At 49.9% G+C, this 21,501-nt stretch overlaps 1 protein-coding gene across 50 annotated transcripts in view; it reads right to left on the reverse strand.

Annotated features, from left to right (window-relative positions):
* Positions 1-364: 364 nt before the first annotated feature.
* Positions 365-21,501, reverse strand: part of EP400 (E1A binding protein p400) — a 106,740-nt gene continuing 85,603 nt past the window's right edge. For 25 of the 50 annotated variants that reach the window (XM_084993449.1, XM_005670520.4, XM_084993442.1 and 22 more), the window contains 12 exons: positions 20,555-20,633; positions 20,204-20,455; positions 18,699-18,747; positions 18,516-18,625; positions 10,146-10,353; positions 9,815-10,011; positions 8,005-8,223; positions 6,100-6,295; positions 5,609-5,733; positions 4,166-4,312; positions 1,845-1,922; positions 365-977 (listed from right to left, as the gene is read on the reverse strand). In XM_084993449.1, coding sequence (XP_084849575.1) covers positions 705-977; positions 1,845-1,922; positions 4,166-4,312; positions 5,609-5,733; positions 6,100-6,295; positions 8,005-8,223; positions 9,815-10,011; positions 10,146-10,353; positions 18,516-18,625; positions 18,699-18,747; positions 20,204-20,455; positions 20,555-20,633 — 1,933 coding nt within the window. In that variant the 3' untranslated portion in view covers positions 365-704. The remainder of the gene's footprint in view (positions 978-1,844; positions 1,923-4,165; positions 4,313-5,608; positions 5,734-6,099; positions 6,296-8,004; positions 8,224-9,814; positions 10,012-10,145; positions 10,354-18,515; positions 18,626-18,698; positions 18,748-20,203; positions 20,456-20,554; positions 20,634-21,501) is intronic. The other 25 variants (XM_084993440.1, XM_084993446.1, XM_084993434.1 and 22 more) reach the window with 3 other exon arrangements.

Here is a 21,501-nt window from a genome sequence, read left to right on the forward strand (position 1 = left end):
TTTCTCCCAAACTTGGGAAAATGCCATGGATGCGGGGGTCAGGGGGCCAGCCCCAAAGGTTCCATCCACATGGGAACAGGTCACTCTGGGAGAAGCCACACTAACTGCTCTTTGGAATGAGAATTCAATCACAGATCACTTCCCTCCCACAGAGGCTAGGAACACGTCCTGAACGTGCTTTGACGCGTGCCAGTACCAAATACTTCCTTTCAAAGCCCACACAAGTCACATTTTATGAGGGAGGGAAGAAACCACACCCATTTTCTCTGATCTGAGATGATCTACCTTAGTTAGTCTCGCTCTCCTCTCGAAGGACCATGGTGCATTCTCAGTTAGGTAGAAAGAACCAAGCAGAGGCAGATGCTGTCAAAGACCAGGTTGTAGCTTCATTAAGTCTATTTTATGACTCACTGCACATTCCAAACGGCTACTTGTGATGTGCAAAACACTGTACACGGACAGAGAAACTCTATGTGGCTTTCACATCCAGCACTACTGCTCCGGAGGAGAAACTAAAAGGTAAAACAATCTAGGAAAAACAGCCAATGTCACTTTTTCAATTGGTCATGTAACACAGAGAAGGGGCGCTCGCTGAGACAGCTGCTCCGGGTGCTGCACGTCCCACGTGACAGCGCCCCAAGGTTCAATAAATAAAATCCACCCCGTCTCAGCAGGATGGCGGAGTGCTCGGCTGGCCCCTGGGGCTAGGGGCACGGAGGCTTGGTGGGTGTCTTTAACCTGACGGCAGGGACTCTCATCTGGAGCTTGGGCTGCTGGTTGGGGCTGTCTGCGCTGGCTGGCGCCTGTGCTGGGTTGGGAACGCCGGGGGTCTGCAGCTGGGCCGCCGCTGTGGTCACAACTTGCTGCTGCATGAGCTTCTGCTGGACCACTTGCGCAGTCGCCGTCACCGCAGGGATCATCTGGACCTGCTGCCCTGCTGCTGTCGCCTGGGTGAGGGTCACAGTCTGTGGGGAAGCCTGAAACGAAACAGAAACACACCGCCTAGAAGATACGGATGAAGGGACATGACACATCCAACATTCTTGGGGGTGGGGAGGGTGGTTTAACAAGCACAAATGCTTGTGTGAAATGTAAAAACCACCTGACGTATCAAAACATGACCTCTGCTTTCTAACCAAACAAAAGTAGGAAACTGAGCCACTGGGGCTTTAGGCTAAAAGTGGCTGCCCCTGGGAAAATGCACAGGTCCAGGCTGGATGCTGGTGCTCCGCTTCTGATGCAATTTGGTTTCCGCCTTTTTTAGGCCGCACCCACAGCATGTGGAAGTTCCCAGGCCAGGGATCAAACCTGTGCCACAGCAGTGGCAACTGGCTGAGCTACATGGGAACTCCTGATACTATTTGTTCCTTGAAATCCACAGGCCAGTGTGATTTTGAACAAAATAAAATTATTTCAAAGCACCGCTTTTGCACAGCCACAGTTTGTAGCAGTTAATAAACCATTAACAACCTAAAAGTCAGACTCTGTTAGGAAAGGGGAGTCCCCAGGAATCCTATATCTCTAGGACCCAAGGTTGCTATGAGGAGGTACCATTTTCTTTCTTCGTTTCCCTAAGGCTAAGGCATGGCGGCTTCAGCTGGCAGGTCACCCCTGTGGCTACTGGTGAAGGAGGGAGCCTAGAAATGAGCCCCCTCAGGACATATGACACTGAGTCTGAGCACATTTGTTTGTTTTTTCCTGCTACTCTAAGGATAGCATGTGTTTTCCCCAAAGTTAATTTTTTTCCATATTATGAAACGCAAAAGTGGTTCTCTAATAATTAAAATTTTATTTCCTCGGGATGAAAACCGAGAACTCTGCCCGTGTCTCCAGGTCCCTCCTACCTGTTGTGATGCAGAAGCAACCTGCTGGATGCTGGCCACAGGCGTCTGCTGCTGGACAACCTGAGGGAGTTTCGCAACCTTTGACAAAACAGAAAAGGCGAAACGGAGATGTCAAGAGTGTGTGTACACAAAGAGATTTCTCTCCCTTTCTCTCCTCAGTTTTTTTTTTTTTTTTTTTTTTTTGCTTTTTAGGGCCACACCTGCAGCATATGGAAGTTCCTAGGTTAGAGGTCGAATTGGAGCTGCAGCTGCCAGCCTACACCACAGCCACAGCAAGTTGTAATCTAAGTGGCACCTGTGACCTACACCACAGCTCACAGCAACGCCAGATCCCCCACCTACTGGGCGAGGCCAGGGATTGAACCCACATCCTCACGGATACTAGTCAGGCTTGTTTCCACTGTGCCACAATGGCAACTCCCTCCTTCTCAGTTAATGCAAAAAAACCCCAGCAGTAAGATGACACAAAAGAGCAGTTAATTCTAAAAGTCTGCTCACCTGGAAGCTGGAGAGACCACGGCTCCACCTTCACACTGAGTAATGACTGCCTTCCTCGTCTGAACTCATGTGTCATTTGAAGTTTATTTTTAGTCTCGTATTTCAGATAGTCATATTTTTCTTTTACTAAAAACTGCTCCAAGTTTACATGAGAGAATTACATTGAAAACAGACGAAATATTTTAGCATTCCATCTTTAAGACTAGGAGACGTCCCAGGGAGTGTCCCGCCTGGGAAGTGACTCAGACCAACACCAAAATTCAGCCCTAGTCCAGAGATGTGCCAGAATTTTAAAGTGGTTATTTTATCATTTTTCTACAGTTTTCCTCATCATGATTGAGATCTTCCTGTTTATAAAACAAAACTTTCCACTCTATGGTCACTTTTTATTTTGCTGTCTTGATGTAGTAAGACTATTCAGGCCACTTGCGTCTACTCAGGGCTGGGGGGTGGGGGACAACACTGGCTCACAGAAGCAGAAGGGGCTCCCAGGTGGCAGCTGTGGGGGCCATGAAAACCCCCCTCGGGTCTCTAACTGGTGGAACAGGGATGAAAAGTTTTGCCCCAGATAATTCTGGAGAAAATGTAAATGCGTTCTAATTATGGAAGTGAAAATTAATCAGAAGGCATTCAGTGGAGTTCCCGTCGTGGCGCAGTGGTTAACGAATCCGACTAGGAACCATGAGGTTGCGGGTTCGATCCCTGCCCTTGCTCAGTGGGTACATGGCTCGGATCCCGCGTTGCTGTGGCTCTGGCATAGGCTGGTGGGTACAGCTCCGATTCGACCCCTAGCCTGGGAACCTCCATATGCTGCGGGAGCAGCCCAAGAAATAGCAAAAAGACAAAAAACTACCCCCCCCCCCAAAAGAAGGCATTCAGTGTAATTTAGTTTAGTGTAATTTAAAAAACCGTAGAAAGAATTCACTAAGGTAAAAGAACCCCTTGACCGAACTGAGTTCCCTCCGCTGGGAAACAGGGCCGGTCAGCTACTGTAGCACCCAGGCCACAACCTCGGCCGGCTTGGCACTGGAAAGGCAGAGATGCCTGGACAAAACTCAGGTGGTGCCTTAAATGCACCTATCAATTTGCAGAAGGTACAGAGCTCCTGGTTGCAAGACCTAAGCCAAGTCGGGGACCTCAAGCCGTGGGAAGGTGCTAGAGCAGCTTGTGCCCAAGACCACGTGCTGGACAAGAAGCCTCGTGCTGGGTTTCACCTCCTCGGCTCTGGACTGTGGCAGACAAGAGACAGAGTCTAAACCCACTCTCTAGAGGAGTTAATGGGAGGCTGCACGCTGTTCCCATCCCCCCAGCTATGATTCTGTCCCTCAAAGGGTCTGTGAGGAAGTCACCTGCCTTAGGTCTCAGTGCTGGACAGGGGAGGGGGAAGACACAGGTTACCTGAGAGAAACCAAAGCCTCTAGCACAAGCTGATGGGGTCCTAGTGGACCCCCGGAAACTCAGCAGAAGCAAGAACCCACCTTCAACCCAGACTGCAAAGGCTTTCCACTGAGCTTTAAGGAAATGGACTCACAAGAAGAGAGTTCCTATAAAGCAAGCCCCCATGCTTCCTGAAGCAAGGTCAGCAGAAACAAGTCACACGCACCCTGACGTCAAATAGAGGAATTACCAGACATACACAAAGCAGTGTGCTGCTCTGTGCAGCCGCAAAACACGTGTGGGACCAAGATCTCAGACAAAAGCAGAACGTCTAAGAATAACACATTGATCATCGCCAAAATAAAAATTCAGTGGATGAGCTTTGTTGTACAGCAGAAACTGACAGAACACTGTAAATCAACCAACCCGCACTCCCTCCTGCTCACCTGGATCTGGGTCTGCACCTGCTGTGTCCCGGCCAGCTTCTGGGCCTGGGAGATGGGCGTAGTGAGAAACTGGGTTTTAAGGGCTGGCTGGGTGGCATAGGTGACCTTCTGTGCTTGGCCCTGAGCGGCGATCTGCTGTGCAGTGATCTGAGGAGAGAGAGCACTGCGGTCAGAGCTGAGGGGCCTCCTCTATGGGCTGCATGGCCCCAGACCTGCCACAGGACACCCTTGCTCCAGCCAGTTCTCACTGCTGCCCCTCGCTACACCCCCCAGGGGGTGGGTTGTGGAGATGGCTGCCATGTGTCACAGCCTGCTCTCCCAAGCTGGGCCTCACCTTTATACCCTCTGTAGCACCCGGTGCCAAGTTTGCTCGGCATGGAAGTGAGTGAACTTGACAATATAGAAAACACACACAATTTCTCGAATCTAACTTTAAGGATTTGGGATATACCCCAAAATATTTAGCACAGAAAATAACAAACCTATATGAACAATATTTTCACACTTAGTTTTCAGTTTTCCCTGCCAGGAGACTTTGAATACTGTTCAGAAGGCCCTGCATTACGTGTGGTCCACATATTTGGTTTACAAAGCCATGGCTACATACACAAATTTTTTAACATCTCAGAAGTTTTCTTTCAAATTACAGGAACATACAGACCAGCACTTTGGCTAAAGCCTGTCTATTTATTTCCCTCTTTCAGATGATGGCTGAGCCTCCGTGATCGTTCAGTCCCGGCTCTGTCCTGTGACAACACCCCCTTGCCCATGCACCCCCACCCCAAGAAGCCACTGCACTTCTCTGCCCAGATACTGCAGAGCCCTCGGCACACAGGGAGGCGTGGGCCTGCTCCACTTCAGAAAACAGCAGATGTTCAAGAACCAACGCCATGTGCACATCAGGCTTTATGCCAGCAGGAAGCAAATGAGGCAGAGCCCTGGGAAACAGAGCACCTCACACCGTGCTCCTGTTGGCCAATGCAGGGCTGATAGCGCAGTCCCGACCCCGGCCTCTGAGAAGGGCTGGGCTTTAGGTCCTGAATCAGCTCAGAACTGCCACCCAAACTTCTGAGTCAGGAGGCTACTGACAACACTCCTCTCACAGCACCCTTCTCCCTCGCTCTCCCCTCCCTCCCTCCATCCTGAGTGCATGCACACACACACACACACACACACACACACACACACACACACGCCTGCCCCGGACACGCCTACTGCTTGTACGGAAAGCTATGCCTGCTTCCCTGCATCCTTCTGGCCCCTTCCCAGTCCTGCAATTCCACTGCCTGCATCGCCAGCCCAAGCCTGTGACCACGGGGTCTTCTGTGCGTGGAGGCCAGGCAGCAAAGCAGGGCCTCCTCAGGACCCTCCCACTGCTGTGCATCCCATGCCGGGCAGCAGGGCCTGACTCACGTCAAGAGGGGATGACCAGGAGGCCAGTACCTTCTGCTGGACAGCAGCTGGGCCCGGGGCAGCTTGGGGCTGGATAGCTTTCTGCTGCTGGACGGCCTGCTGCTTGAGCTTCAGCAGCTGCTGGACGTGCACGGGCTGGGCCACGACGGTCTGTCCTGCAAACACCGATCAGGTCATTTAGTCATGAGCGGTAAGGACGGAGGAGGTCTCGGGGCTCTCAGGGAGTTCAGCTTCACTGATTTCTATAGCCAAAACTCCACATGGAAACCATGCTGAGACAAATAAAGCCGTTCCTCATACCCACTAGCTACTTAAAATGCTTCTGGGTTCACAATGACACTCAGACAAGGGTCTGGGAAGTTGAGAATGTTAATGTTCAACCGAGGGACCCTTCCGCTAAAATATCCCGGGACACACTCGAGATGGCTGGTGGCCACGTCTACTAGGAAAGGCTGGTCAGAACCACCCAAGGCAGTAAGCAGGGCAGCAGCAGAGGGTGAGGGGCTGAGTAAGACAGGCACCTGCAGTTTTCTGTGGCTGCCCGATGGCTACACTGATCCCCGCGACGTTCATGGGCAGGGTCGTGACGCCTGGCGAGGAGACCACGGCTGCGGGCACGGACACCACTGGCGGCTTCGCCAATGCCACCTGGGCTGGCTGGGGCGCCTGGGCCTGCATCTGCCCTTGCGCCTGCAGCTGTGAAGTGGGAACCCGGGTCTAGACAGTGGAAAAAATGGGAGAGTCCAGAGACATTCAGGATTTCACGTGTCTGCAAATATTTCCCCACTAGAGGTCAAGCGGTGAGATCTTCACAAGGGTGCAAGGTGGCGGTCAGCTCATCGTGAGCAGCCTATGCTTCCTGACCGGTACCGACAGACGCAGGGAACCGGCTCGGCAAGACCTACACACCTTGGCCACACTGACGCTCGGACGTGGACCCTGTGTGGCCATGGCTCCCCCTCTTCCAGCAACAACTGAAGATCCTGGCACAAGCCCCACTAAGTCCACCTAGTGTCTCTACCTCTTGCTACTTAATGATCATGCTACCAAGCCCTCTTATGTTTTTCAAAAAGAAAATGAAAAAAGACCCATTTTTATACACATAAAAACTCTACCTAAGAAAATGCAAAGAGGTAAAAATCAGCCATAACCCTAAAAGTGCACACACATGATCCTGGAAGTGACATTCAGCCCGCCACACCTTGTTCCTATCTGTGTGGCCTGCCGTGAAAGTATGCGAAAGGGATGACTAGATATTTTATAATCTGGTTCTCATCTTTTTGTAGCAATCATTTTCCAAAGTCTCTCACTATTCCACTGTGGGGATGCTGCACAATCATTTAGTAAACTTCCTCGTAATGGAGATTTAGGATTCCACTGCCATTCCTGACACAAGCTTATACGTGTATCATTCTGCACTTGCTCTATTATTGCTTTAGGTGCTTTATCGCTCAGTTGATAGAAGGCCCTCCACCAAGGGGAGCTGGTTCCTGCCTGCAAGTCCCACCCGAGGAACCAACTTCCTGAGCCAGGACCTGGCTGTCACGTGTGGTTAACACTCTGCTCACGTGAACTGGCATGTGTGGTGGACACAGGCAACACCGAGCTGGCTTTCACAGTTTTATCCACGTCTGGCCCCTGTCTGATAGACGGAAAGGGGAGTAAAACACATGGGAGGCAGAGCCTGGGCTCCCGAGCCCCCAGAACACAGTTGTGCTGGAGGTGACGAGCTGTGTAAGTTACTGAAGGCCGTGTGCCTCAGTTTCTGCACCTGCACAATGGAGTCAACATTACAATACCCACTCCTGCCTTAGCACCAACCCGGTGACAGGCAGAGCCTAAGGCAGCACCTGGCCCAGAGCAGGGCTCCTAACGCTAGCTGTCACCTGTGCCAGAAAGGGAGCTGCCTGTGCTGGCACGGGCTTGCTAATGTGACAGCTTCTGGCCGGCACCCATGGACACGTGGCGCATGTAACCACTCTTCCCAGACACTACTCTCCGCCTGGAGTTGATCCCTCCTTAGAGGCCTCCCCCCACCCCACCCTTGGCTCCTACCCAACAGGCCTCACGCCCGCACCTCGGCCCCAGCCACACGGGGACACCTGCCACATGCCATGTCGCCCCGCCACCCTCATCCCCACATAAACTCTGCTCTCCTCACTCACGGTCTCGCTCCTTCCCCGCCCCCTCAACCCCTCAGGCCACCGTGAGCTCTGTGCACTGAAGTTCTGGAAAGCGTGACTGTGCATGGGTCCCAGGGCTGTGTCTCATCCTCTCAGGGAGAACTCCAGTTCTTGGGGGAAAGGGCATGTCTCTACCTGAAACTCCACCATTATACCTACGTGGGCCTGAGCAAGCAACAACAGTTCAGTTCAAACGTAAGAAGACGCTGCTCTGGAAAAACAAGCGTATCAACCGGAACTTACGAGCCGGGCCACCTGGAGGTTGGCCACGGTGGTGCCCGTGAGCAGGGCGCCGGGCCTCGGGGCCGTGACCGTGGTGAGCTGGGGGCTCTGCTGCTGCGTGGGCTGCGGGGGCTGCACCTGCACTTGTGCCGTTGGCTGCGGGGGCCCCGGTGGGGCCTGTGGTGGGGGCGCCTGCTGGGGCAGCTGCAGTTTCTGCTTCTGCATTTTGATCAGGTGTTCCTAAAACCCAGATAAAGTAATCTTTTCATCAGCATTAACTGTATTTCATTTTGTATATATCTTGGTTTTAAGTTACTATTCTACTATCCATTAAATAGCAAAGTAAACAGTTGCTTAAATGAAGTATGCAAACCATCCTCCGGGCCTTTCCAACATTTGAAAAATGTTCCTTTAATAAAAATTAGCATATCACTGATGAAAACTAGCAACAGTGATTCTGACAGATTAGCAAATCCACAGCAAAATTTCTAGGTGCTTATCACTCACAAACAAGTCAATTTAAAGCCGCAGTACCATCAAAAAATTTTAAAGTCCTAAAACTGTGGTCCCTCTTAAAATTTTAAAATTTGTTATAAGCATTAGATCTAAATTTTGTATTCCAAATGTCCAAATGACAGTGTAATTAATAAGTAAATCCCATGTCTTTAAAAGAAGTCAAAACACCAAGATAGTTCAAAAAATATTTTAGGGGATAAGTTACAAGAAAATTTATACTGAGTGATTCATGACTATCAGATCTCTTTCAAGATGCTGAAAAAGAAAAGGACTCTGCAGCTAGTCTAGAAGAGAGAAGGGAGGGGAGTAACAGAAGCAGGCAAATGACTGGTACGAAGGGCTGTGAGCAGCTGAAAAAGGGTGATGGGGCATCTGAGGGTATGGGAGGGGGGCAGGAAGGTGAGAAGGGAGAGCAAAGGGGAGGGGGCGGCACAGACCAGCCCTGACAGCTCGCCCCTGCTGGGCTCGGCGACTAATTTAGCACTGTCCTCAGAGTTTTTGGCAGCGATGGACACGGTGCAGAGCCAGGTGGTCCCAGGCGGCAGTCACAGCCACATGTGGTCTCGAGCCCTTGAAATGTGGCTGAAACATTTCACTGGGCTGCACTGAGGCACTCGGGTGCCTCCAGGATGGGGCCTCAGCTAGTGCAGCTCATTCTCAGCCCCCAGCACCCTCAACCCCTGTCACCCACAAGGGGCAGGCCCAAGGGCAGGTACTTACTGCGGCAGGCCCGACAGCTAGCTGGAATTCTAAAATACCATCTCGTTTTTATTACTTTTGTTTTTCTGGAGACTTTCTATGTCGAGTATTAGTGCTTTTCCATTTGTGCCAGGAATACAGTATTTCCCTTAAAAATGAACGTGTTTACTTATATAACAGCACCGGTAGTACACAGGTTGGTAAAACTCAGGAACACCAGTAACTCAAAGGACTGACTCTGAGAAACGACACTGCAAGTGCACTGTCCCTGCAGAAACAGCTCTAAGCTACCGAGAACACTTTCCACCACCACCGTCTCTGGCTGGGAAAGGGTCCAAGTGGCCTTCCAGTTCTCTCTGGAGCCTGAGCTGCTGCACAGAGTACAAGCAGGTGAGTGGGAAGATACACTTGGGGTCGGGGAGTAAGGCCTCCAAAGAGCTGGGAACGAGATGGTCACATGATCATGAGAGCGCACCCCATGGAAAGTATCTCTAAGATGACACAGACACTCCCCACATAAAGACAATGGCCGACGGTGCAAAACACATTTGGAACCATGTGACAGGACAAGGCATCACCACACAGGGTGTGTCCACAGCTTCCAGAAGATGCTCACCGGCGCCAACTTGCCCACAGCTTTGATCTGTGCTGGTGACTGGGCCTGGCCCTGGATCTGCGGGACCTGCACTTGGGAGGCCGCCTGCTGCTGTTGCTGCTGCTGTTGCTGCTGCTGCTGCTGCTGCTGCTGCTGCTGCCTGAGCAGCTGGAAGTGCGCAGGCGTGATGGTTTTCCCCGGAAGCTGAACGCCTGTGGCTGGAAGAGGTTGTCTGGTGAGGCTGCACACAGCCGCCCGCATGCCCACTGCGCCTCCCACACAGGCACCTGCACCAGGCCTAAGCTGCCTTAGCAGCAGGGCTGGGCACCCAGGATGCCAACGCTGCCCTTACCTTGGGACACCTGAGTCACCAAAGACCGGGTCGGGGTCTGCACTGGGGTCAGGCTGGTCGTGACCACTGCCGAAGCTGTCACTGATGTGACTGCCCGAACACCCTGAGTTGGCGCCAGGGACACCAGGTCAGAGGCGGCCGTGGCCGGGGAGCCAACTGCTCGGGGCTGGGTGTGGACCACCTGGGCAGGAGCAGAGCCTCCGGAGGTCTGGAAAAGGCAAGGGGAAAAGGAAACCATCAGGTTGCTTCACACTCTTCAAGGTTCTTTACAGTCACTGCAGGAAAAGGGCACCAAGTGCTAAATTCAAGAAAACAAGGCCCATTCCAAATGCCGGCCCTTGACCAAGTGCTGAGAGATTGTTTCACTGCAAATTCAGATCATGTGCCTTGAGCTACAGAGGGGCTGGGTTACCCATGGGAAGGACACAACGCTCCCAGCCCCCTCTAAGACACTACCTGTCCCTGTCGCTCTGTCTTCACTCAAAAGACCTTGGTTCCACAGATCATGAGTTTTCTGAGTACCCTCTAGATGCCTGTGTTTACCCCCCCGGCTGGATGTGGGAGCTACAGCCCTCAACCTGCTCCCACCTGCTCCAGGCCTCACTAACACCATGGAGCAGCCTCACCATGTCCTGTGTCCCTCGGAGTCACAGTGGCCAGGGCCCCAAAACAAATTGGTGGCAAATCAGCTCTACTGATGCCACCTCTGAAATTGCCCTTAAATGTGACCCTGGTCTCTGCTGGTCCTCTGGTGCAGTCATTACGTTTTCCTGCACCATTTAATTTCACATCTTTTACATTTCATTACTTATATATTTAAATCTAAACCTAGCATCTTAGTCTGTTTCCTACTCAGTCTAACTGTGCTATTTTTTTTTTTTTTTTTTTTTTTTGGTCTTTTTAGGGCTGCACCCATGGCATATGGAAGTTCCCAGGCTAAGGGTCGAGTTGGAACTGCAGCTGCAGGCCTATGCCACAGCCACAGCCACGCTAGATCCGAGCTTCGTCCTCACGACAATGTTGGATCCTTAACCCACTGAGCGGGGCCAGGGATCGAACCCAAGTCTGCATGGATACTAGTTGGAGTCATTATAGCTGAGTCACAATGGGAACTCCTGTTCTATTTTTTAATCCTCTCTCTTGCCATCCTTTATTTTTTTCTTATCCCACTTTTTCCTTCAAATGTTTGGAAGTTATATACTCTATTTTTATTCTTTTGGTGGCTTGTCTAAAAATATATCAAATACAAAGTCTAGGAGTTCCTGTTGTGGGAATGAACTAGTATCCATAAGGACGCAGGTTTGATCCCTGGTCCCGCTTAGTGGGTTAAGGATTCGATGTTGCCATGAGCTGTGGTGTAGCTCACAGATGCGGCTTGGATCTGGTGTTGCTGTGGCTGCAGTTCAGGCCAACAGAGCTGTAGCTCTGATTTGACCCCTAGCCTGGGAACTTCCATATGCCTTGGGTGTAGCCTTAAAAAGAAAAAAAGAAACAAAACCAAAATCTAATCAATAATCTTACACTTTTCTTGAACAATAAAGAAGTCCTTAAACACATTAGCCCTTCCCCAGCTTCCATGTCATTGTGTAGTTATTTCTACCTTAGTTACCCACAATATGTCACTGTTGTTTATAAAGTCCATTTCACCTCAATTAGTTCACAACGCTTCCCCTGCTCTCATTTCTCAGACCTCCTGTCTAGGAACATCTGCTTAAAGTATAGCCAATCCGTTTTTGGCATGGCATGTGGAAGTTTCCGGGCCAGGGATTGAACCTGTGCCAGGTGGATCTGGTGCAGGTTCGATCCCTAGCCTGTGAACTTCCACATGCCCCAAGTGAGGCCAAAAACAAAAGTAACACAGAGCAGTGACAATGCCGAATCCTTAAACCACTGAGCCACATAGGAACTCCATATAGTACAGCTGACCCTTGAACAACACGGATGTGAACTGTGTGGGTCCATCTGTATGTGTATTTCTTTTCAATGTGTACGTGCTGCAGTGCTACATGATCAGGGTGGAAGCACGGATGCCCAGGGCTGACCCTGGGACTGAGCATCCTCAGATTCCAGCATTCACAACAGGTTCTGGAATCAATCCCCAGGACCAAGGTATGACAGTACCTCATTCAGTAAAGATTTAGTCATTCTCTTAGGTTTTGTTTGAAAATATTTTCCCTTTATCCTTGTTGTTGAAGTTATTTTCAGAAGACAGAGAACATCAGGGCTGGCTGGCAGTTAGTCTCTTACTACAGCAAAGATGCTACTGTACTCCAGGCAATGGCTCCTGGCTTCATTACTACCACAGCAAAGTAAGCAGACTGTACCTTGGAAGGCAGTCTGACCTTTTCCTGCCTGTTTTATTTATTTATTTATTTATTTATTTATTAGGGCTGCACCTGCAGCATATGGAGGTTCCCAAGTTAGGGGTCAAATTGGAATTGTAGCTGCTGGCCTACACCACAGCCACAGCAACGCCAGATCTGCAACTCTGACCTATACCACAGCTCGCGGCTCAGTGGGATCCTTAACCCACTGAGGAAGGCCAGGGATAGAACCTGATTCCTCACGGATACTAGTCAGATTTGTTTCCGCTGAGCCATGACAGGAACACCTCCTGGCTGTTTTAAAGACCTCCTTGTTGCTGGCACTATGTAGGTGTGGATTCCCTGTCATCATCCCTGCCTGGGCTTGGCTGGGTTTTGGTGGATAGGGATCTGTGCCATCAATCAGTTCTGGGAATCTCGTGCATCTTCAAGTACTGCCTCTGCTCTCCATGTGGAACTCCGTTTGTCATGTACTACATCCTCTCACTCAACCTCCTGTGGCCTTCAACCCTCTCCAGTGCCTCCATTTGCTGTCTCCCAGCACTGCACTGGGAAAACTTCTGATGCATCTTCCAGTTCACCAAGTCTCTCTTCAACTATGTGGAAACTGATATTAAGCCCAATTATAAGTTATTTATTTTTAAAAGCTGGTAATCATATTATTCATTTCTTAAACTTCTGTATATTCTTTTTCAGTATAGTTTCTTTTTTTTTTTTTTTTTTTTGGCTTTCTGCAATTTCTTGGGCTGCTCCCGTGGCATATGGAGGTTCCCAGGCTAGGGGTCGAATCGGTGCTGTACCCGCTGGCCTACACCAGAGCCACAGCAACACAGGATCCAAGCTGCGTCTGTAATCTACACCACAGCTCATGTCAACGCCAGATCCTTAACCCACTGAGCAAGGCCAGGGATCGAACCCGCAACCTCATGGTTCCTAGTTGGATTTGTTAACCACTGCGCCACGACGGGAACTCCTAGTTTCTTGGTTTTTACAGACATTTGCAAGCTTCTCTGTTATTTTTTTAAAACAGAAAATATAATTGTTTTATAATCTATGCCTGATAATCCCGCGATCTCAAGTCTCTAAGAGTCTACTTATTGTTTGTTGTTTCTGCTTGTTCTCACTCACTTCTTTCCTTCTGTCCTTGGTTATCTTCTATTACACACTGCTCAACATACTTGAAAATCATTGTGGATGTTCTAAGAAGTCTGGGATGAAGCCATATTCCTCCAGAAAAATCTTCCTTTGACTTCGACCACTTACCCAGAAACACCGCCCAGTCTATGTCACTTGATTTGAGGCTGTTTGGGGGCCTTTTGAGGCAACATCAACTTGAGCTGCAAATTGACAGAGAGCCCCCACTCCTTTTCAGCATGAGGGTAGAGGGCAGACCGATTTTACTTCTGGTTCACCCCCCTGCCCTAAAAGCTTAGTCATTTGGGTCCTGTCTCAAGGTATCAATGCCTCTTTTTAGAGTCTCCACCTGGGCGAGCCAAGCCTTGGGAGTTCCCTATTCAACAAGGTGACATGCATGCCAAGGCAAACAGCCTCAGGGCACCCTGTTTATCCCTCTGGGCTTCTTCTTCCCTTAGATTTTGGCCTAATAATTACTCTTTCGTCAGCTCCTTGGAGCTTTTAAGATGCTTTAAAATTTTTATCCAGGAGTTCATGTCACGGCGCAGTGGAAACGAATCCAACTAGGAACCATGAGGTAGTGGTTTGATCCCTGGCCTTGCTCAGTGGGTTAAAGATCTGTTGTTGCTGTGAGGTGTGTTGTATGTTGCAGAAGTGGCTTGGGTTCCTTGTTGCTGTGGCTGTGGTGTAGGCCAGCAGCTGTAGCTCTAACTAGACCCCTAGCCTGGGAACCTCCATATGCCGCAGGTATAGCCCTAAAAAAACAAAAACAAAAACAAAACAAAAAAAAAAAATTTATCCAGTAATTTCAGTTCTTTTCATTAGGAGAGTGATGTAAGTAAGTAAGTTGCCTCATTACGAGAAACAGAAGTCCTTTCCTGCACTAATGAAACAGTCTTCTCTTTAACCTTTTCTGCTCTAATCCACCCCACACACGTAACATCATACGAATTTTCCTAAAATGCACCTCTGCTTGAAGACTTTCAAGGGCTCTCCATTGTCTGGTGAATGAAACCCATATTCTTTAGCCTGAGATCCAAACCCCATGATGACCCAGCCTCGGCATCACAAAAGACCACGCACGTGGAGACGCTCAAGAGCCTCTTGGAGGCCATGGGAACAGCCACTTCTCTGCTAATGCCCCATCCAAACACAACTACTTGCTGCTCCCCATGCACACCACTCACTCGCCCACTGATGAACCTGTGCTCACACAATGTGCCATTTTTGTGGAGACATTTCCCCATCCCGCAGAAGCCCAATGCTGCCTTCCTCAGAAAACCTTCCCTGTTATCTGGACCTCTTTTATGTTCCAGCCACAGGACTGTAGGGACCCCATGAAAGCACACCATGTGCTTGATTCATACTTCTAGCCCCACATAGTGTCTTGTCTATACGAGCTATTCAAAGAATACATGGTGATCAAGTTCCTGTTGTGGCTCAGGAGGTTAATGACCCAACACTGTGTGAGGACACAGGTTCGATCCCCGGCCTGGGAACTTCCACATGCTGCAGGTGTGGCTGTAAAAAGAAAAAAAGAAACAACAACAACAAAAAAAAACACACACAAAAATGGTAGATGAATACTTTATCTTTTTTTTTGTATGATATACCTATGGAGGCTGATGGGGACATTTGAAGCCCCCACCCCCACCCCAAGACCTTAATTTACCATCTGAGAAGTGGGAGGAAGCTTAACCTTTTTTTTTTTTTTTTTTTTAATTTTTTTCAGTTTTTTGCTTTTTTAGGGTTGCAACTGAGGCATATGGAAGTTCCCCGGCTAGGGGTTGAATCGAGCTGCAGCTGCTGGCCTACACCACAGCCATAGCAATGCTAGATTCAAGCTGTGTCTGCCACCTACCTATACCACAGCTCACGGCAACGCCGGATCCTTAACCCAATGATCGAGGCCAGGGATTGAAGCTGCCTCCTCATGGAAACTAGTCGGATTTGTTACCTCTGAGCCACAACAGGAACTCCAATTGCTTTATCTTTTTAAAACATCACCATAGAGCGGGCAACCAGCAATCAGGTGAGCAGGATGCATTGGGATCACCGTGCTGCTGGGCTGCCAGTGCATGGCCTGGTCCTGGTCCCCTTAGTGCACGTTTTTCCAATGGGGGCTGTGACCAGGGCTGGTGACTATGAGTTGGGAACTGAAGACCTGACAACTTTTTTTTTGAACGTCAGCACATAAATATTTGCCTTAGTGAAGAGACATCCACATAAGAGACTAAATAAAAGAATGTGGTAATATCTGAAATTAAAAAAATATAAACATCACCATATTACCACAGAAATAGGTCTTTGTCATACGAAATGGTCCTGATGCCACAGCCTAACTAATAGCTTCTGCTATTTAGTGAAGCAGCTGAGGCTGAAGTGTGTTACTATAACGTCGATAAAAAAGCAAATAAATGGAATAATCCCAAACCACATACTAGCGAAACTGTTTTCATACATAATCTGCTGCCCAAAGTAGTTTTGAACCCAATTTACTGAGGTATTAGTTACATACAGCACAATGCACCTGTTTCTTGAATACAGTTCCATGAATTTTCACAAACGTATGTGACCGAATAGTCATCAGATATAGAACATACCTGTTTTTTGTCCCTAAAGCTCTGCCTTTTCCAGATTAAGTTTAAATGGAATCATACATATGAAGATTTTCAAAGCTCCTATCTGCAGCAAACTGCATCTGGGATCCATGCATGCTGCCTCATGCAGCGGCAGTTTGCTGCTTTGTGCTGCCAGGCAGTACTGGACAGTGTGACTGTACCAGGTTTTCCTCACACTCACCAGCTAAAGGACATTTGGGTTGTTCCCTTATTTAGTAATTAAAGAATACAGCCACTAAACATGCTCATGTTCAGGTTTCTCTGTGCAGACTTATGTCTTCATTTCACTTGGGGGAAAACCTAGGAGTGGAACTGACAGGCTGTAGAGCAAGCATATGTAAGTGTATGTTTAATTTTTATAAGAAATAACTGAACTCAGTTTTCCAGAATGACTTAAGATTCTGCACTTTCCTAGCAGTAATGAAAATTCCAGTTGTTCTGCATCTCACCAGCATTTGATAGTGCCAGGTTTTTTTTCCTTGTTTTTAAAGCCATTCTCATAGATGGGTAGTATTTGATTTTTGTGGTTTTAACTTACATCCCTAATAATCTTCAATATCTTTTCACATGTATTTGCTACCCAGGTATCTTCTGAGGTGAAGTAACTGCTCACATCTGTCCATTTTTAAAAACTGTTTGTTTTCTTATTACGGACTGACAAATCTTCATATAATCTGAAGACCAGTCCTTTACCAGATATGTTCTACAAATATTTTCCATGCTTTTATTAACATTTTCCAAAGAGCATAAGTTCTTGATTTGATGAAGCCAAATTTATTTTTTGTCCCGTAATCCATAGGCTTTTGGTATCTTAAGAAATCTTTGCCTCAACCAAGCTAGCAAAGATAGTCTATGTTTTCTTCTAGAAATTTTATAGTTTTAGTTTTTACATTTGGGCCTATGATTCCACCCCCCACCGTTTTTTTTTTTAAAGGGCTGCACCTGTGGCTTATGGACGTTTCCAGGCTAGAGGTTGAATCAGAGCTGCAGCTGCCAGCCTACGACCTACACCACAGCTCACAGCCATGCTGGGTCCTTAACCCACTCAGCGGGGCCAGGGATCAAATCCATATCCTCATGAATACTAGTCGGGTTTGTTACTGCTGAGCCACAACGGGAACTCCTGTGATCTGTTTTGAGTGACTTTTTACATACAGTGTAAGTAAGAGTTCGTTGTTTTACATATGGCTTCCCAATTCCTCCAGCACCATTTGTAGAAAAGACCATCTTTCCTCCACTGCATTCCTCTGGCACTTTTTTTTTTTTTCTTTTTTCCTTTTCCGGCCACACCCTCAGTACCTGGAAGCTCTGAGGCCAGGGATTAAATCCGAGCCACAACTGTGACCTACACCACAACTGGCAGGAGCCATAAACACCGGATCCTTAACCCACTGCACCAGAGGAAAACTGAACTGGCAACACCACACAGACAAGCTGATCATCAACCCACTGTGCCACAGCAAGAATTTCTCCTCTGGCATCAATGGACTAGGTACATGTGGGTCTACTTCTGGACTCTACCCTACTGCATGGACCTACATGTCTATCCTTTTGTCAACACCACACTCTCTAGATTCCTACAGCGCACTCTCATGGGAAAGACATTTTTCAAAACCAAAGAGAGACATCACTCTGCCTGCCAAAGCACTGCAGCCTCTTTTCATTCAGGGCTTGTGCTGCCTTTAGGTGTGTGGCTGAACTGGAACTCAAGATGTACATTTAAACTCCTTAACTTCAGTTATTTATTTCTATTCTTGATGGTGAAATACCAGACAAGCAGGAGTATCCTTTGGAAGTGCCCTGCTTCCTCCACATTAGGTGCTCAGGGGTCACGCATGTCCCCATCTTTCCCTCTGCTCAAGTCTTACCCCTACCTGCTTCCCACGCCTGGGCCTAGACACCCCATAAACTGACTAACCACCTTCATGCCCCGACTAGCACCCACACTCCAGCATGTGTACAAAGGTGTGTCCCGCCCTTGTGCAACGCTATGCAATGGCCCCGCATTCACTCACATGGGCAAACCTGTCACTATGGCACGTGGGGCACCTTACACCCTGACTTCCTCCTTCGGGAATCACTGTGGATATTTCAACACATGCTCCCTGAGAAGGTGGGATGAAGGAACTACACTCCGAACACCTGAATGTTCTCAGTACTTTATGAAATTCCAACTAGGTCAGGACTTCCTGTACCAAGAGAATTTTTTAAAAAAAAAACCACAACTTCTACGGCATCCCAGCCTAGGTCATACATGCCAGCAAAAGCACCCAAGAGCAGGGACAACTCACAGTCAAGGCTCCAGGCGCCACGGGTGAAGCAAGGCGCTTGTTGATGGACTGGAAGGTGGCAGCGGGGACACCCGCAATGGTGTTCACGATCACGTTTCCGCTGACTGTGCCTGCAGAGAGAGGACTGTGAGGCAGGAGGACAGGCCAGAACTCACTCTTACTGGGGCATCTCTGACTTCTTACCTGTGGGCATGCTTGTCCCTGTGACTGACGTCTTGATGGCTCCTGCCTGCTGAGAAAAAACAAACCCTTTCAGCTCAGCTCTCCCCTGTGTAAACCCTCCAAAGGTCCACTTCATCAGAATCAAGTCCAGAGTTCCCGTCGTGGCGCAGTGGTTAACAAATCCGACTAGGAACCATGAGGTTGCGGATTGGATCCCTGCCCTTGCTCAGTGGGTTAACGATCTGGTGTTGCTGTGAGCTGTGGTGTAGGTTGCAGACACGGCTCGGGTCCAGAGTTGCTGTGGCTCTGGCGTAGGCTGGCAGCTACAGCTCCAATTCGACCCCTAGCCTGGGAACCTCCATATGCCACGGGAGAAGCCCAAGAAATAGCAAAAAAAGACAAAAAAAAAAAAAGAATCAAGTCCAAACTCCTAATCATGGTTACACGGCCCATCGCTCGGTCACCAGGCTCCAGCCAGGCTGGTCCTTCTGACCTCACACGTGCCAAGCTCAGGGCCTTCACGCTTGCTGTTTTCCATTCTTTCTAACATCATGTGGCCTCAGCCCAGGGGTCGGCTCTGCAGAAAGCCACTGCTGACCCACCGATGTCCGTCCTCCCTGAGCAGGGAGCCGCCCTCACAACCAGCAGTTGCTTAGTTTTCTGAACAATAAAGGACAGAGCCACCCAAGTGCCCATGACTAGAAGGAGGAAACAACTCCGTAAAACAAGACCACGCTGAGCCCAGCTGGCCACGCGAGGTGGTGCTGCTTCCCCATGCAGAGTATATTAACATGTCACTTGGCACACGCAGAAAGGAAACACGTCAAGGGATGGTAGTGACAGTATGGGGTGTGTAAAATCATTACGCACCTTTCCTTTGTTTTTTGGATTTTTTTTTTTTTTAGGGCCACACGTAGAGCATATGGAAGTTCCCAGTCTAGGGTTTAAATTGGCGCTACAGCTGCCAGCCAACACCACAGCCACAGCCGCAGCCACACCAGATTCAAGCCATGTTCTGCGACCTACACCACATGGCAACACAGGATCCTTAACCCACTGAGCGAGGTCAGGGATCGAACCCACATCTCCATGGATACTAGTCAGGTTCGATACCACTGAGCTGCGATGGGAACTCCAACACATTTTTTTAATGTGTTTTACGGCTTTCCTCTCAGGGCAGGCACATGCTGAGGGCAAGTGGGGCGAGGCAGGGGAGGGGAATCTACACTCACAGTAACTGCTCTGCAAGTCAGATGAGAGGGGGTGACCTCTTTACAGTTAGCTTCCCCAAATCCTAATCCCGTATTTCCTGGTCCCTCCACCAAGAATGGCCTCCAACTCCCAGGTCCCTGCTGAGTGAACCCCATAGAGAGCAGAGCTGGCAGAGCAGGGTGAGGCCACGGCCCCTTCAGGGAAAGACTAGCTTTCTCTGCTTGCCCAGGGAGAAAGGTCTGTGGGACTCTCAGTGCGGGTGCACTTGAACAGACTGCTCTGCACCAATACCACCACCCTGGGCGCCTTCTCACCAGCACTGCAGCACTGCCCACCGTTGTGATCGCAGGGGGCGCTTTGGGTGGGGGCTGTGTAGGCTGCGCCGGGGGCTGTGCCTGGGCCTGGGGTTGGACAGCTGGTGGCCCTGTGGGCTGCTGGCTGCTGGTGGCCTGGGGCTGGGGCAAAGGCGGAGGCGGCTGCTGGGGTGGTGGGGGCTGTGGTTGAGGAGGGGGCGGTGGAGGCTGTGCCACGGGCGGCTGCTGTGCCTTCTGCTGGTCGGCCAGTGCCTATAGGGTCAGGAAGGAAAGGAGCTGTGAGGAGCCAGCACGCCAGCCTGTCTGGCCACCCTGCCAGCCACTCCAGCCCTGCCCTCCTGCCTACCACACCTTTTTCTCCTTGGCAATTCGCTCAGCACGGAGAGACGCAACCTGAATAGGAGGCAGTGGTTTGTCGTAGTTGATTCCACTGAAGACAAAAGAAAAATTAGTAAGAAACCACAAGTTCTAAAGTAGACAAACATTCTAAAAACCCAAAGCCCTCATTTCCCAAGCTGGGGTACAACTCCTACCAAGCCCCAAAGTCCTGGGCACCGAGTGGATCAGCCTTGGAAAACAGTAGGACTGCTGCAGTCTATCCAGGCCACGTCTCCCATTCCCTTCCAACAGAGAGCCTTCCAAAAGGCAGGCCTTGGCCAGGTCCTCTGCAGCAGCAGGCCCCACGGGGCCCAGAATAGCAGGTGCCCCAAGCCATAAATGGGCAAGAAAGCCACTCGGTGCAGGGCCTCTCCCTGAAGCCCACCTAACTGCACACCTGCTCAAAGCCGGGCCTCCCTCCCCACCTGAGCATGAACCCTCCTCCAAGGGGCCTCCCACACCCTCTGTTCCCCAGGTCCCACCCCAGCCTGCTAGATAGGAAGCCAGAACACTCCCACTTTCCATGGCGCCAGGCTCCCTATCATCAAAGCCCAACCAGCAAGTCCTATGTGGGAGGTAGGGTCCCTATCAGCCCAGCTCTCCCTAGCTTCCCCACCTCCTGTCACAGGGAGGCTGGCTTTGCCTTTGTGGGCCTCCTCTGTGTTTGAGGGTGTTGCACCACACAGCCCAGGGGCTGGTGCTGGGTTGCACCTCTGGACAGCGGCCTTTCCACGTCATGCTCTCCCATTCTCTGACCTCCCTCAGTCAGTCCACTTGGCCCCCTGGTATGCCCTGCTGCCCCGTTAACAGTCTGGCCTTTGCTCACTCGTATTGCTCCACCACACTCAGTGGTAATGCCAGAGCCACACTGGACTCCCCATCGGCCTGCTCTAGGCCTCCACCACTGGAAAGAAAAGCCA

The sequence above is a fragment of the Sus scrofa genome, chromosome 14, assembly GCF_054392235.1.
Source record: "Sus scrofa isolate SSC_HxYL_T2T_F1_AM1 chromosome 14, Sscrofa_HxYL_maternal_Yorkshire_Landrace_v2.0, whole genome shotgun sequence".
NCBI classification, from domain to species: domain Eukaryota; kingdom Metazoa; phylum Chordata; class Mammalia; order Artiodactyla; family Suidae; genus Sus; species Sus scrofa.